The 17,407-nt window shown below is 41.4% G+C and overlaps 1 protein-coding gene across 2 annotated transcripts; it reads right to left on the bottom strand.

Annotated features, from left to right (window-relative positions):
- Nucleotides 1-569: 569 nt before the first annotated feature.
- Nucleotides 570-15,866, bottom strand: LOC129828943 (E3 ubiquitin/ISG15 ligase TRIM25-like). Of its 2 annotated transcripts, none has more exons than XM_055890287.1 (10): nt 15,544-15,866; nt 12,124-12,768; nt 10,323-10,418; nt 9,645-9,878; nt 9,220-9,385; nt 8,508-8,585; nt 4,062-4,088; nt 2,648-2,674; nt 2,240-2,415; nt 570-2,015 (listed from the first exon to the last, which is right to left on the bottom strand). In XM_055890287.1, exons 2-10 carry the CDS (start codon nt 12,748-12,750, stop codon nt 1,650-1,652), a joined length of 1,797 nt encoding a protein of 598 aa, XP_055746262.1. In that variant the 5' UTR covers nt 12,751-12,768; nt 15,544-15,866; the 3' UTR covers nt 570-1,649. The 2 variants fall into 2 exon arrangements, with proteins under 2 accessions (XP_055746262.1, XP_055746254.1); XM_055890279.1 differs by lacking the exon at nt 15,544-15,866 and adding an exon at nt 13,004-13,102.
- Nucleotides 15,867-17,407: the final 1,541 nt, after the last annotated feature.

Below are 17,407 nucleotides of genomic sequence, written 5' to 3'. Positions count from 1 at the left end.
GCTGAACAAAGATGCAATTGTTAGCCCCTACTGTTGAATTAGTTTTCCTTGCCCTGGACCAACGCAATATATTGCTGGTTAATAACGCTTTCCATTATAATTGAGCTATAGTGACGCAGTGTCCATGCTCTTCGCATTTGTCAATGTTGGGAGTTTGGTGCATGACACATCTCATGAAATGCTGGGTTTGAGTTTGCGCCTGCACGGAATGGCTATCCAAGAGCAGGGATGAGGGAAAGACTGCTCTTGTACCTCAGCACCCTCATGTGGCTGGAATCAACAGCAGCTAGTGCAGCTTTAGTGATTTATTTTATTTAACCAGTTAAGAAATAACTTAAGAACAAGTTCTTATTTACAATGACGGCCTACCCAGGACGACACTAGGCCAATGGAGTCCCTATGGGACTCTCAATCACAGCCTGGATACAGAACAGGGACTGTAGTGACACCTCTTGAACTGAGATGCAGGGCCTTATACTGCTGCGCCACTCAGGAGCCCCATGTAACAATAATGGAAAGGTTCCAATGACCAACGTAAAACATAACTGAGACAGTCCTTTTTTCCACCCAATACATTTTTATTGTTAAAATAGTTAAAAACATACATATGGGACAGGATAATAACAAGCAATATTGCCACAAAATAAATTACCAACTCATTGCTGTAAATAGCCTTACAAGCTAATAGCATCTTTCACGGCCGTCCACTTGAATTGTGTAAGGGTAGTGATTCAGCAAATGTCTATGATCATCGTCCACCATTCTCTGACAACTGTAAAACATGTACACAATGCTGCAGGACAGAATTCAATTCCAGATACAGAATCAAAGTAGTTTGTGCAGCGTTTCCCCAACTCGGTCCTCGGTACCCCAAGGGGTGCACGTTTTGTTCTTTGCCCTAGCACTACACAGCTGATTCAAATGATCAACGCTTGATGATTAGTTGAATCAGCTGTGTAGTGCTAGAGCAAAGAACAAAACTTGCACCCCTTGGGGTCCCGAGGACCGAGTTTGGGGAAACCCCGAGTTAGTGTGAAACAACCTTGAACAATACAAGATATCCTCAACAGGACCTATCCACCAAGATAAATAAGAACCTTAGACTGAAGCCATTTTGACACAAATGTTAGAAAATTGTGACAACGAAGAGGGTTAGAATACATGTGTACCATTGTGATTTCAGATATCAATACTGATTCCTGACCATGAAGTAATTCCAAGATGCCACACAAGTGTTTTGCCCCATCACCTGCCTTTCAGTGCATTGTGAACCAGTGTGTGTGCAATGAGTCAAATGTTCAGTGGGTACTGGACAATGCCAACAGCTGAATTGGAGGTTGCAGGCAAAATGTAGAGATGAGATTTCTCTCCATCTTATTTTCACCCCAGACGACTCCATTTCTCTTTGTCCCCTCCCTCCATCTCACATACCTCATCTCACACTCATCTTCAAGCACATTCAACCTAAAATATTTTCACCAATATGTTCATCATCCACTCAAACTTGCACTCACTTTCCCACTGACTCATCCAAGCTAACCACACTTTAATCCTCAAGCAAATTCACCCTAAAACACATTTTCACTTTCAGAATTTTCTATACATGCACACACTTTCATGTCATCTCACCATTCATTCTCACTATCCTCTCACTCGGGCACGCTGCCACACTGTGTGATCATGAGAGCCAGGGGCACCTCCCTGTCCCCAGTGCCCAGTAGAGGAAACATCCTCTCAGAGAACTCAGCCACGCTGAAGCTGTACACCTCCGAGCCAGTCTTGACATTGTAGAAGGTCACCTGACCCTCCTCACAGTCCAGGTAGACGCCCACTCTGCGGAGGCGCACCGCAGTCTTAACCTTGGTGAGGGCCGGGATAGTGAGGGCACGCAGGTGGGTGCCCCCCCACCAGAGGGCGTAGTAACCACTATTAGGGCTCATGTCAAACAGCCCTTTCCTCTGGGCTGACTCCCGCACCACGCCCACCTTCCAATCTTTATTCTCACCCACATTCACCTGAGATGAAGAGACAGAAAGAAACAAAGATAAAGTGATACCGACAAAAGTTGAATGGGGACGAGCATTGAATCCTAAGTGATTTACTCTCCTAGATTGCACGACATACACTTTAACATCAAACGCCTAAATAGATTAAACCAATAAAACTGAAACGACTATTCAGTCATTTCTCCCACCCTCCAATTTCTATGAGATCCCCAACCCTTGACCCCTGCCCTCACCTCCCAGTAGTGTCGCCCCGAGTTGAAGCCCTCTTTGGCCAGCACGCAAGACCAGACGTCGAAGCGTTGTGTGCTGTTCCTGTAGAACTGCAGTTTCTCTCCTCTCTTTACCTGCTTCCTGTCGTCAGAGAGGATGAGGAAGGGGTACGCCGTCACGGGGTTTAGCGTCACATCCTCTGTGAATGAGAAGGAACACAAAAAGGTCAAGGCTCTGGTGTGAATGCCACAGCCGAATAATGTTAGGAATCATGGCCAAAAAGACAGTGAGATGGTGTCTTGTGTAAAACAGACTATTTGGAGAGCTTTATTGGAAGCAGACAATCACTACATCCAGTAATACAGTAAGAGCAATGGTAGAGATAAGACCAGGACAGGCTGGTATTTAGAATTAAGATCATAACAACTCACCTAAATAAGACTGGATCTTCTTCAGCCCTGTATGAAAAAGTAATTACGGTGAGTCTCTTTTCCAATACATAGACACTACTGTTGGTTTGATTAAAGGTCCAATGCAGCCGTTTTTTTATTATATCAAATCATTTCTGGGTAACAATTAAGTACCTTACTGTTTTAGTGTTCCATTAAAATTGACAAAAACAGCTTTTTAGCAAAAAACCTAATCAGGGAAGAATTTTGCTAGGACCGTCTGGGAGTGATCTGAGTGGGGAGGGGGAAACTTAAAACAAGCTGTTATTGGCAGAGAAGTTTGGAACTCTTTGTCATTGTTTATTAATCAATTTACCGCCTGGTGATGTCACCAGTCAAGGCAAAACTCCCTCCCATGGAAACAGGTTGATTAGAAGGTCCTGTGTAGATTAATTCCAACCAGAAACTATCAGGAAATAACACTAGCTAGGTTTCCATCAAATTAGTGACAGATATTTATGAAGTATTCTAGAATCCCCATAAAGAAAATATGCATTTCCCACCAGTGTGCTTTCACCAAACTCACTATTGCGGATAAAAATCAGTGGGTAGTTTTTTTTTCCAGCTTAAGTTTTCAGGTACTGAACAAAAATGTTATGTTCAATGTATTTCCATCCCATTTTCAACTCTACAGATAGTTTTGTCACAAACTGTTGCATTAAATAGCAAATGTGTCTACTCTGGTCTTGGCATGTGTGCTCTAGCCAACAGCTCACAGATACTGTAGGCTACTCAACATGAGATTATTATGGATAAGAGGGAGAATATTTGTATGTCAGACAGCACTCAAGCATCACGTCACCAGAATAAGACCCTCAATATTTATTGGAAAGGAGCGTCAAAAATCACAGGTTACTGAAAGTGCACAGTGAAGCTCATAACTTATTTCACCCGTAGCCTAATAAATTGCATGGCTTCCCTAAAACGTAGCAAGAGGACCACACACCATATCATCACGTGACTCCAAGTTTACTTCAATATGATGGTTGTCAATATGCATTTCTTGCCTAATTAATTTAACTGACACAAAAAGATCCAACCATTTCGAACAAAATTCTGTCAGCATTTTACAAATTGTCCCGAAACGTCCCGTTTCTATCACAGCTATCGTGATTATTTTTCATACTGTACGACTTTACTTGCATAAAACTATGGATGAAAATGTGGCTAGTGAGCAAATTTGACACTTTTACAGTGTTCGTTTCATCAGCTATTGTACAATATGATACAAAACACAGAAAAACTGAACTTTGACTGCACTGGGCCTTTAAACTATTGGTGAACCATTGTGAAGGTGGGGGAAGATGTTCTATTAGATGTGTGTGTTTAAAAATAGCATACCTTGTCGAAATATATGAAGTGAAAAAAACGACTTCAAGAGTGCAGACAGACATACCTGATCCAGATTTGATCTTTTTTAGATCTGAGGGGAGAAGAAACATGAAGACATGTTGTTTAATGGAAGTATGCGTGAGTACAGAATGACTGCAGCCATCTTTATCTCAATATCAAATCATTTTTGGGTAACAATTAAGTACCATACCTTGTTTTCAATTAAAATTGTCAAAAAAGAAACAAAAAACACTTCTTAGCAAAATGCTATTTCTCAATAAATAATTTAGCTAGGACTGTCAGAGTGGTCCAAGAGAGGGGCCTAATTAGAGGAGCTTAATGGTAGAGATGTGTCACTTTAAAACTAGCTATTATTGGCAGAGTGTAGGGCAAAATCTTGTTTCAGGAGGCCTTTTCAAAACAGCTCTTACACAAAGTGCTTTATCATAGATTTAAAAATGTCACAGCGTTATTCCAACCATTGTGTGAAAATACAGTGCCTTCGTAAAGTTCAGACCCCTTGACATTGTCCACATTGTATTGATATATTTTTAGAATAAGGCTGTAACAAAAACAATTCCTCAGCAATCTACACACAATACCCCATAATGACAAAGCGAAAAAAGGTTTTAGAAATGTGCAAATGTATGCATGTACATTAGTATTCAGACCCATTGCTAAGAAACTTTGGAATTGAGCTCAGGTGCATCCTTTCCATTGATCATCTTTGAGATTGTTCTAAAACTTGAATGGAGTCCATCTGTCTTAAATTCAATTCATTGGACATGATTTGGAAAGGCACACACCTGTCTATATAAGGTCCCACAGTTGACAATACATGTCAGAGCAAAAACCAAGCCATGGGGTCGAAGGAATTGTCCGTAGAGCTCCAAGACAGGATTGTGTCGAGGCACAGATCTGAGGCAGGGTACATAAAAATGTCTGCAGCATTGAAGGTCCCCAAGAACACAGTGGCCTCCATCATTCTTAAATTGACGATGTTTGGAACCTCCAAGAGTCTTCCTAGTGCTGGCCACCCAGCCAAACTGAGCAATCGGGGGAGCAGGACCTTGGTCAGGGAGGTGACCAAGAATCTGATGGTCACTGACAGAACTCCAGTGTTCCTCTGTACATCTGAGAACCTTCCAGAAGGAAAACCATCTATGCAGCCCTCCACCAATCAGGTCTTTATGGTAGAGTGGCCAGACAGAAGTCACTCCTCAGTCAAAGGCACATGACAGCTCGCTTGGAGTTTGCCAAAAGGCACCCAAAGACTCTCAGACCATGAGAAGCAAGATTCTCTGGTCTGATGAAACCAAGTTTGAACTCTTTGGCTTGAATGCGAAGCGTCACATCTGGAGGAAATCTGGCACCATCGCTACGTTCAAGCATGGTGGTGGCAGCATCATGCTGTGGGGATGTGTTTTTAAGCTGGGAGACTAGTCAGGATTGAGGGAAAGATGAACGGAGCAAGGTAGAAAGAGATCCTTGATGAAAACCTGCTCCAGAGCACTCAGGACCTCAGACTGGTGCGAAGGTTCACCTTCCAACAGGACAACAACCCTAAGCACACAGCCATAACAATGCAGGAGTGGCTTCGGGACAAGTCTCTGAATATCCTTGAGTGGCCCAGCCAGAGCCCAGACTTGAACCAGATCGAACAACTCTGGAGAGACCTGAAAATATCTGTGCAGCGACACTTGCCAGCCAACCTGACAGCGCTTGAGGATCTGCAGAGAGGAATGGGAGATACTCCAAATACAGGTGTGCCAAGCTTGTAGCATCATACCCAAGGAGACTCGAGGCTGTAATCTCTGCTTAAAAGTACTGAGTAAAGGATCTGAATACGTATGTACATGTGATTTTTTTTAAATTACACATTTGCAAAAATGTAACAAAGTGTGGAAAAAGTCAAGGGGTCTAAATACTTTCTGAATGCACTGCATGTACAATACCAGTCAAAAGTTTGGACACCTACTTATTCAAGGATTTTTCTTTATTTTTACAATTTTCTACTTTGTAGAATAATAGTGAAGACATCAAAACTATTAAATAACACATTTCCTTCCTCTGGAGGCCGCCAAACTATATATGCATGGTATGATCTTCTCACATTTGAGATATTACCACACATGCTGGTCACAAGCAGGAACTACTATTCTGAAATCACTCTACAAACAATAAAGATTTTTTGATAACAAACCAAACAGTTACCACTTATCATATCATTTACAAACAATTGATTTAGCCTGGATAGCTTTAAGCAGTATGTAGATGCAGAATCTTGATGACCAGGCTTGCGAGGGCTTTCCAGGATTACAAGGGACACAGTAAAATCGGCCTTCTCTTATAGAGCTACAATATACTGGAATGCAAAGCCCACGGACTTGAGAAGCTGCACTGATTATACTTTTAAATTGAAAACATGGCTAAAATCTATGCAAACCTGTACACATGTGTTGTGGTGCCTCATATGTAAGACAACAGTTGATGATAGTTGTCGTTAGAAATATATATTATTGGATGCATTTGTATTTTGTGTTTTAGTGAGTATTTGTATTGTGGCTGTCCAATTGTCCTTAGCTGCCCTGGGATGACGGGTGTAAATGAGCTTTTGGCTAACCCCGGCACATTTACATGTTGCATTATTGTAATATTGCTTATTAATGTGCATTGTCCCCTATAAATAAATAAATATGGTTGTGAGAATGCCAAGATTGTGCAAAGCTGTCATCAAGGCAAAGGATGGCTACTTTGAAGAATCTCAAATATATTTTAATTTGTTTAACACCTTTGGTTACTACATAATTCCATGTGTGTTTTCATAGTTGATGTAGAACATAGTTTTTATTTAAACTAATTTGAATGAGGTGTTTCCAAACTTTTGACTGGTACTATAATATACTGTATATACAGTGGGGAGAACAAGTATTTGATACACTGCCGATTTTGCAGCTTTTCCTACTTACAAAGCATGTAGAGGTCTGTAATTTTTATCAAAAATCCAGAAAATCACATTGTATGATTTTTAAGTAATTAATTTGCATTTTATTGCATGACATAAGTAGTTGATACATCAGAAAAGCAGAACTTAATATATTTGGTACAGAAACCTTTGTTTGCAATTACAGAGATCATATGTTTCCTATAGTTCTTGACCAGGTTTGCACACACTACAGCAGGGATTTTGGCCCACTCCTCCATACAGCCCTTCTCCAGATCCTTCAGGTTTTGGGGCTGTCGCTGGGCAATACGGACTTTCAGCTCCCTCCAAAGATGTTCTATTGGGTTCAGGTCTGGAGACTGGCTAGGCCACTCCAGGACCTTCAGATGCTTCTTACGGAGCCACTCCTTAGTTGCCCTGGATGTGTGTTTCGGGTCGTTGCCATGCTGGAAGACCCAGCCACGACCCATCTTCAATGCTCTTAGAGGGAAGGAGGTTGTTGGCCAAGATCTCGCGATACATGGCCCCATCCATCCTCCCCTCAATACGGTGCAGTCATCCTGTCCCCTTTGCAGAAAAGCATCCTCAAAGAATGATGTTTCCACCTCCATGCTTCATGGTTGGGATGGTGTTCTTGGGGTTGTACTCATCCTTCTTCTTCCTCCAAACACGGCGAGTGGAGTTTAGACCAAAAAGCTCTATTTTTGTCTCATCAGACCACATGACCTTCTCCCATTCCTCCTCTGTATCATCCAGATGGTCATTGGCAAACTTCAGATGGGCATGGACATGCGCTGGCTTGAGCAGGGGGACCTTGCGTGCGCTGCAGGATTTTAATCCATGATGGCGTAGTGTGTTACTAATGGTTTTCTTTGAGACTGTGGTCCCAGCTCTCTTCAGGTCATTGACCAGGTACTGCCGTGTAGTTCTGGGCTGATCCCTCACCTTCCTCGTGATCATTGATGCCCCACGAGGTGAGATCTTGCATGGAGCCCCAGACCGAGGGTGATTGACCGTCATCTTGAACTTCTTCCATTTTCTAATAATTGCGCCAACAGTTGTTGCCTTCTCACCAAGCTGCTTGCCTATTGTCCTGTAGCCCATCCCAGCCTTGTGCAGGTCTACAATGTTATGCCTGATGTCCTTACACAGCTCTCTGGTCTTGGCCATTGTGGAGAGGTTGGAGTCTGTTTGATTGAGTGTGTGGACAGGTGTCTTTTATACAGGTAACGCGTTCAAACAGGGGCAGTTAATACAGGCAATGAGTGGAGAACAGGAGGGCTTCTTAAAGAAAAACTAACAGGTCTGTGAGAGCCGGAATTCTTACTGGTTTGTAGGTGATCAAATACTTATGTCATGCAATAAAATGCAAATTAATTACTTAAAAATCATACAATGTGATTTTCTGGATTTTTGTTTTAGATTCCATATCTCAGTTTAATTGTACGTATGATAAAAATTACAGACCTCTACATGCTTTGTAAGTAGGAAAACCTGAAAAATCGGCAGTGTATCAAATACTTGTTCTCCCCACTGTATATGAGACGTAATTTAAAATTGACCCACCTCGTAGAGACCACTGACTCTTAGTGGTCCGTAGTGTCTGTACACTCATCATACTGTCGCTCTCCCGTAGGGAAGTAACTGAAACACACGCATAATGGGTTATATTAACAAACAAATAGGTTGGTCACAACATACAGTGCATTATACTTTCAGGCCAGGTGTGATAATAGTTATGCAGGTAGTGTTTCCTCATCTGTTCGTGTTCCTCCTGGTATTTTTACAACCCACTTTTGTGAAAGACTCATTCTTCACCTGACCGATGTTTCAACACAGCGATGGAAGACAGAAGGTTTGAGTTCTATTGGCATGAGGTATTTGAGTAGGAATGGTATTTTGACTGCTTACAGACTAGAGTGACTACTTTCAGAATACCTTTCTCGATATCTTCAACTCAGTAATTTATGAGAAACTTCACCCGAAAACCACAGTAAGGGAACAACTTATGATTTCTTTACAAAATAATAATGTTGTAGGGATTTTTGGTAACGATATGATGAACATTATGTAAATGATGCAAATAATCTACAATCTATATGCAATATTAAAGCTGATCTGAAGCTGAAAAAAATATTAAATGAAATTACCATTATTATGAATATTTGTTAACTGTGATGTCCATTTTGAAAAGGATAATGAGGATATTAAATAATGATATGACTATGGTGATTATGATATTGGTTAAAACGATGAAAGTGATGATGGTGCTACTCACGGGAGCTTCGGGAGCGCACCTCCCCCATGCGGATCTCATCCATACTCTTCTTCAATTCCCCCAGAGCCACCTTCACATCCCCCAGAGAGAAATGCAGCGACACATCGGCGTCCAACTCCTGGGTGTCAGAGTCTGCCTGTAGGGGGGCACTCGCCTCCTCAAAACTCTGAAAGCAGGTTGAAGGCAGGCATTGACAGATATGTTCAATTGAAAGACTTACAGTTCAGAGTTGAACATCAGTGGAATGGACTCTGATAATATCTCTGATAGCTTGCACTTAGAGGCCATTGGAATGTACACGTGGCACACCAGGTGCATGTCCCATCAAAGTGCAAACCCCACCCAACTGTTACAACAGATAAGCTAAATGAAGTGCATCCACAAATGATAATAGGTGCCTCAGCTAAAACACATTCCCTCCGTACCTGGAGGAAGGCAATGTGGTCCTCAGACGTTGCCTGGGCTTCCAGTCTGGATCGCCGCACCTCCAGCTGGCCAAGCTCCGCCTCCAAACTGGTCACTAGCCTCTCCCCCCGTGTTTCCACTGATGCCCGCTTCTCCTCCATCCCGCCCACCAGCTCTTCACGGATCCTGTCCACTGAGCGACTCAGCTCCCCCAGCAACTGCTCCACCTGCGACAGCTCACCCCGTGCATAGTTCTAGAAAAAACAGAAGGATTAAGTTATTCCTTGACACTGATTTAAGGTCAGTTTCTTTCTCTCCAGTTATGGTCATTATTGTGATCGCAGGTCACACAACTGAAAAATGTGCGGTTCATCAAGCCTAAAAAGTTTTTTTTATTTTTTATTATAGTTTTTTTCTGTAATGTATCATAACAGGGGTATGGCAAACATCATTTGGGTGGACTTAACAGATTGGCTAGACCTGCTAATAGCTACTGGTTGACTAAACAAACTGTCTTGACCTGCTAATAGCCACTGCAGTGGGAGTAATGGTTGTTGGTACGGTCACCTAACACTAGACAGAGTGGTAGCGTGATCTGATGAATATGAAGCCTGACACGTTGAGGGGTTTAGTGAAGGGGTCAAATAGATCTAACACAATGTTGATACAATGTCGGGGCCTGTGAATCAGCTGCCTACCCTGACGGTCTCCAGTCGGCTCTTGAGCTCATTCAGACGGAGGTGCTTCCCCTCAATCCGGTTCTGAATCTCCAGTTCCGTCTTTCCAATGAGTTTCTGTGACAGACAAAGGACAGTAAAGAGGTGGAGGATGAAAGACAGAGACCAATTATGTGAATGCAGTGTCATTGAGAGTAGATTTGGCATCATGTCAGTTCACTACTCATCCTAACTAGACAATGCTGCTGGCCTGCTGCTGCTTAAAACAGGCGCTCTTAGGGAACACATTCAAGTAAAAATGTGCTTTGAAGTGCCAAAAAAAATACCCTAGAAAATATTTTTTTTAGATGCAAATAGAAAAATATTGCCCTTGAAATAGCCATATACATTTCCGATAACATAATGAAATACATTCAAAAAATCATGCATGTTATTAATTTGCCTTGAGCTAAACCCATTATCCACAAGATTAGACCTAAAACATGTAAAATTGCTCATGTTTTTAGTCAGATGCCCGACCCATAGAGATATGAGGATTCTAGTGCCCAAAAGCCCATTTTAGCACCATTGAGGACTTTAACCATAGAGTACCACAGTATGAGTCATAATACCCATAAAACCTAGCAGTCAAACAGGGAAATGGTTCCAATAGTTTCTCTCCACAATTCCTTATTCCCATAGGAAATTTTCAAAACACTTTAAATAAGGGCTGTGTTTTGTGTTGGCTTACCCTGGCGTGACTTTTTGATAACCATGTTTATCTCTCTAGGACAAGGTGACTTTTATCAATATATTCACCACTGTGGGGATCTATTTTGAAGTAATCAACTGCATGAGACTTCCTATAGGTTAAGGAAGGATCACATGATTTCATCCGTGTCATCAGGAGGGATCAGAATTATACTCATGAGCAAACATTCCATAACTGCAGGTGGCAGTAAATCACAAACCTTGGCTTTATACCTGTTCATACAACACATTCCAGGCCGCAGTGTGCACCCTCCCAGTTTGTTTGCTCATAGAAGTAGCAGTAGAAAATTTAGTTCTTCAAAATAGAGATGGCCTCAATGGAGCTGCCCATTTTCTCAAACATTTATGCGATGAGCTGTTTCTTTGTTTTCTGCTCAGAGCCAAAAGGAGGATCATATGTTATATTTAATGACTTAAAATACAGTGCAACCGGCAGCTGTCAAATTGTGATGCAGTTATTGAAGTCATTGAATAGAAATGTGTTACTAAATTTGAAAAGTTCCAGTTCCCCATCACTTTTTTATCCTCTTGGTTCAGGATTTTACAGTTATCTGAAAGTGAACCAGATAAATAGCAAGTCACTGTTTCTATGCAGGTTGTTTACATTAGAAATGTGGCTGCAACTTAGACAAGAACATCTCAGAAAATCTGCATTGCAAAAGGGATTTTAGTGGCTTGTTTACATAGGGGTTATCTATCTATGTCATCTGCATTGCAAGAAGCTGAGAGCCCCCTATGACCTACAAACTCGTAGCCAATACTCAGTCTTTCAAAGGTTCAAAATACAAGTTGTAATATAAAAAATAGTCACCTAAATAAAATACCTGACACTGTCCTCTCTTCATTGGCCATTGTCTGTTTTGACTGTTAGGGCACACCAACCACAGAACTAGAATTAAATTATTTTTCTTTAAAAAGGCACACATCCAAACCCAGGAAACACACCACACCCTTAAGTAGCCTTCAGACCATAGCCTTGGCACAAAAGCATCTTTGAGCTGCTTGGGCCATTGAGGTTCTGAAGGGGTGTGTGCTCCAAGCGCCTGATGTGAAAGCCGCTTTGCCTTCTCACCTGTTTGTTGACTCGCTCTGTCTGCACGGACACGGTGCGGTGTGTGCGGTGCTCCTCCAGCACACAGATGGCACAGATACAGATCTGGTCCGTGCGGCAGTACACCTCCAGAAGCCGGTGGTGCAGTGGGCAGGTGCGGCCGCGAAGCGCTTCCCGGGGCTCCAGGAGCTGGTGGTTGGCATAGAAGGGCGTGTTCAGGTGAGGCTGCACATGGGCCTCGCAGTAGGATGCCGTGCAGGTCAAACACGAGCTGATCGCCACTTGTTTTTTCCCTGTACACACATCACATTTGATCATCTCCTCCAGGAATGGGTTGCTGTTGGCCATGGCTCCCGGTGTCTTCACGTCCGACATGTGAAGCTTTCCCGTGCCGTAGTGAGCTTCTTTGTATTTCTCAGCAATATGGGCGAAGACTCGGTTGATGTTGAGCTGAGGCCGCTCAGGGAACTCATGCTTGCAGAGCGGGCAGGTGCAGGTGGTGCTGGAGGCCCAGTAGCCTCCGATGCAACCTTGGCAAAAGTTGTGTCCGCAGGGCGTCGACACTGGGTCGTTGAACAGGTCTAAGCAGATGGAGCAGGTCAGCTCCTGCTCCGAAAACATCTCCAGGACCCCCGCCTCAGCCATCATTTTCTCCTACCAGAAGCCCTACGGGTGAGACAACATACTAGGTCACACAAAAACATTTCTACTAGGCCCATAGGTCAACACATGTCACAAATATATCCCAAATTGCAAGGGCTGGTAAACAATTCATAGTAAGGGTTGCATCACAAATAGTCACAGTAATTCCTACACAACATTTTTATCGAGCATTTTGACTATGCATTCTAAAAGATAATTAACTTGTCCAGGTGTATATTTTTGAATAAACTGAACACACCTTAACCGATACCAGAGTAGTATTTGTTGCCTGTTTTCAGACTTGTTTGTTGTAGATTAGAGATAAGAGGTGTGTCTGACAGTGGACAAACTATCACTGGTATGCCCAGGTGCATTGTGGGCCACCTCCACCGGGATTGGCCTAACACCTGTTTACGATCAGTGCTGATTCACTCCAAGTGGCTGCCTTTGCTCACTCCATTTAAACGTGATTCGATTCTCATATGCGGTACGTTCATATCGCATCAAAGAATAATTTCACAAATGCAGAATACACACTCACTGTACACTGTTTTAACACAGTTGCAGCAGACAGTATTTTTCAGTGACAACATGTTTGTGGCGTCCATCTTCCATTTACACACAGGTGTTCAGAGATGCAGATGTCTAATTAGCACAGGTAGTACACTGTTTTCCGTCTGTTTTCAGTAAGCAATCGCTGTAATGGAAATATGGCTGTGTCCTAACCCTAATGAACGTGTCTTTCATATTAGCAAGAAATACTTTTAAAAAAGGTAAATTTACCACACACCATTTACCTTAAAAAAAAAGTATTTCTTGCTAATATGAAAGATATGTTCCTTATGTTTACAAAACTGAACCTCAAGCAATGCGTGTTAATTTTTTGAGCAAGCTTCTGGGCTCTTAACAAAAATCCAAGGTCAGAAGATACTGTCGTCAATAGGCGCTAAAGCAGTTACTGTCTATGAATGTGGTTGTCTTAGCCATGTCTATATTTTTTCCATGGGTGTAAAGGAACTGTACACCATGAACTCATGCAATTCACGTACCACAGCAATACGTTTTATTGACTCCCAAAACAAACAACGGTAAACGAATAAACCGTGGGAAATGCGAGGATGATGCAGAAGTCTGTCTGTTTTTTTCAGAATGTTCTTTATTTGAGTCTATTGATATTTCTGGTCCTGCAGCATTCCATTCCATTTTCAAAAGACTCTCCCACTCCTATGCTGTGTGTGTGTGATTTCTCAACAGAATTCCTACAGTGCACCTGAAAGCACAACAATAGACTGTTCTACCCCACATAGGCGTAATGGGAGCACACACATGCAAGAGAGGTTGAAATAATTATTCTGCTGCGATACTGATAGACAAACATCATCCATTCAATTTAAACTGACGTGTGAGCTCATGGCTTTTATCCAACCATGTTTTAAGAATCGAAGTCACTGAAGAATTGTCTCTGATTTCAGTGCTTCCATTGTCATTTGAACACAGGTCTCTGACCACAGGTACATTTTCAGACAGACAGGCTGGCATTGAATTTCCAACATTGCCATAGTATCATTCTCCGCTTAGAGGCGGGGGTCTCCATACTTCCGATGCCTTCCAACCCAATTTAACATGCAATCTGTCAGGTTCCTCATTACATTTTTTTGTAGTTTGTCCCAAAAAAAGACTCCCTTGTCCAACCATTAATCTACCTGTGTGGCATGTAAGTGATTTTCCTCTCGTGACCTGAGAAATGATCAGGACACTGATGTCACAGGGCTTCACATCTGAGCCAATGGAAAATAACATATCTCTGTATGCTCTGTGTAGACTATGTTCAGTTTTGTTGCGTGTGGCTTAGACATGAGTGAATGTGGATGTCATACCATACATGCTGTCAATGTATGTGAACTCCAATGTACCATCTCCCTCAATAAAAACAACGATGGCCTCTTTGTGATGCAGTAAATTGCTCTTTCAACCCTACGACCTTTAAAATGTATTTATTTGGAAAGTGATCCGTGAATCCCAACAAATAAGTTATATAACCTCAAAAACATAGGGGCATGCTTTCAAGTTTCCCTGCCAGTCAGGTAAACAATATCCCAGGTCTTATCTACTCTAATCTACTACTAACAACTGCAAGCTGTCAAAAGGCTGATTCTTGTGTCCCATTCATGCGGCCTCTCTGTTTGGCCCAAAGCCAATGGCTGTCCAAAGCCCAAGTTTAATTTACTGTATCCAGTCGCACCGACGTTACCATCCAAAAGGACATGACACATGCATTGTGCTACTAGATTTTATACTTTACACAATTGGTGCTAGCTTGTCAAACCTGTTCACCAACAAGTTGCGTTGAGGGTCATATGTAACCAAGTCTATGTAAATGGCTGTGAAGAATGGAAAATAAAATACAGTCAATGGTTGTCCTGTACTGAGGTCTACCTGGAAACTTCTCTGTGACTAAACCATTGTCAATCAAGGAAGAAATCTGCCAAAATTGGATGTTCACTGTTACATGTTCTGATGATAATGCCACTATTGAGTTGTGTGTGTTTAATTTTGAAACATATCTGACCCACATCAACAGTCAACCGGCAGAAGATTGGTTGGAATGAAAACATAAGAGTATTTACAGTACTGTAACTGTACAGCAATCAATATTGCTACACAAAAAAACATTGTATGAGCAATTGGTGTAATTGTAATACAATACATAGGCATATTTCACATACAGATAATATTTGTAAAAAATTGCTATAGGCTACTCGTGATCCTGTTACAAGAATTGTTGACACACAAACTTACCGTATATCTTTCTTCTGCAATGGAGTTGAAAGAATGAAATACGTTTGTGACTGTCCTACAAAGACTGTCGTACAAAGCTGCTGTCACCACTGCCAAAGAAGGTACTTCCAGCTAGTCAGGTATATGTGTGACTGTGTGTGGGTGTGTGTTGTGATGGTTGACAACAGCTTGCACAGTAGTCAGGTGAGTTAGTGAAACAACTAACGTGCCCTCAAAGTATTCACACCCCTTGATGTTTTCCACATTTCGTTGTTACAGCCTGAATTTAAAATGTATTACATTTAGATTTTGTGTCACTGACGTAACACAATACCCCATAATGTCAAAGTGGAATTATGTTTTTAGAAATGTTTACAAATTAATAAAAATGGTTAGGTGAAATGTCATGAGTCAATAAGTATTAAACTCCTTTGTTATGGCAAGCCTAAATAACTTCAGGAGTAAACATTTGCTGAACTAGTCAGATAAGTTGCATGGACTAACTGGGTGCAATAATGGTGTTTAACACCATCTCTGTACCCCACACATACAATTTATCTGTAAGGTCTCTCAGTCGAGCAGGGAGGTTTTCCAATGGTTTGCGAAGAAGATGGGTAAAAACAAAAAAAAGATATATAATTTTCCTTTGAACACGGTGAAGTTATTAATTATACTTTGGATGGTGTATCAATACACCCAGTCACAACAAAGATAAAGGCGTCCTTCGTAACTCAGTTGACGGAGAGGAAGGAAGGATTTGACCATGAGGTCAGTGGTGATTTAAAGCAGTTACAGAGTTAAATGGCTGTGAGAGGAGAAAACTGGAGGATGGATCAACAACATTGTGGTTACTCCACAATACTAACCTAAATGACAGAGTGAAAAGAAGGAAGCCTGTACATAATAAAAATATTCCAAAACATGTATTCTGTTTTCAATAAGGCACGAAAGTAATATTGTAAAAAAATGTGGCAAAGAAATGAACTTTATGTCCTGAATACCAAGTGTTATGTTTGGGGCAAATCCAACACAATGCATCACTGAGTCACACTCTTCATATTTTCAAGCATGGTGCATCATGTTATGGGTATGCTTGTCATCGGCAGGGAGTTTTTTTTAAGGATAAAAAGAAAAAGAATAGGTCTAAGCACAGGCAAAGTCCTAAAGGAGAAACTGGTTCAGTCTGCTTTCCAACAGACACTGGGAGACAAATCCACCTTTCAGGAAGACAATAACCTGAAACGCAAGGCCAAATATACACTGAGTATACCAAACATTAGGAACATCTTCTATGGCAAGACTTGAAAAAGCTATCTAGCAATGATCAACAACCAACTTGACAGAGCTTGAATAATTTTTAAAAGAATAATGGGCAAATATTGTACAATCCTGGATTGTAAAGCTTTGTAAAGCTCTTAGAGACTTACACAGAAAGACTCAGAGCTGTAATCACTGCCAAAGTTGATTCTAACATGCATTGACTCAGGGGGTTGAATACTTACCTAATCAAAATATATTAGTATTTTATTTTCCATTAATATAAAAAAGTTGAATTTTTGTGCCAGTTTGAAAGTATTTTGTGTAGATCATTGACAAAAAAATGACAATTAAATCATTTTTAATCCCACTTTGTAACACAACAAAATGTGGAAAAAGTCAAGGGGTGTAAATACTTTTTGAAGGCACTGTATTTCTCTAACATGCGTGTAAAAAAGAGACACACTGTGTAAGAAGATATTGCTCAAGATATTGCTCATTTTGCTACTAGCACATATATTCATAGGAGATAGATCAAGGAGTTTGTGATTATTTTGAGAGGTTCACCAACTACACAGCTGCAACCTGCTGCTGAAATCGCAAATCTGTAAATTAGTCAGACAGACCA

The sequence above is a fragment of the Salvelinus fontinalis genome, chromosome 2 (genome assembly GCF_029448725.1).
Source record: "Salvelinus fontinalis isolate EN_2023a chromosome 2, ASM2944872v1, whole genome shotgun sequence".
Lineage (NCBI taxonomy): Eukaryota > Metazoa > Chordata > Actinopteri > Salmoniformes > Salmonidae > Salvelinus > Salvelinus fontinalis.
The sequence above is the reverse complement of the archived record's forward strand: the minus strand, read 5'-3'. Positions and strand labels throughout refer to the sequence as shown.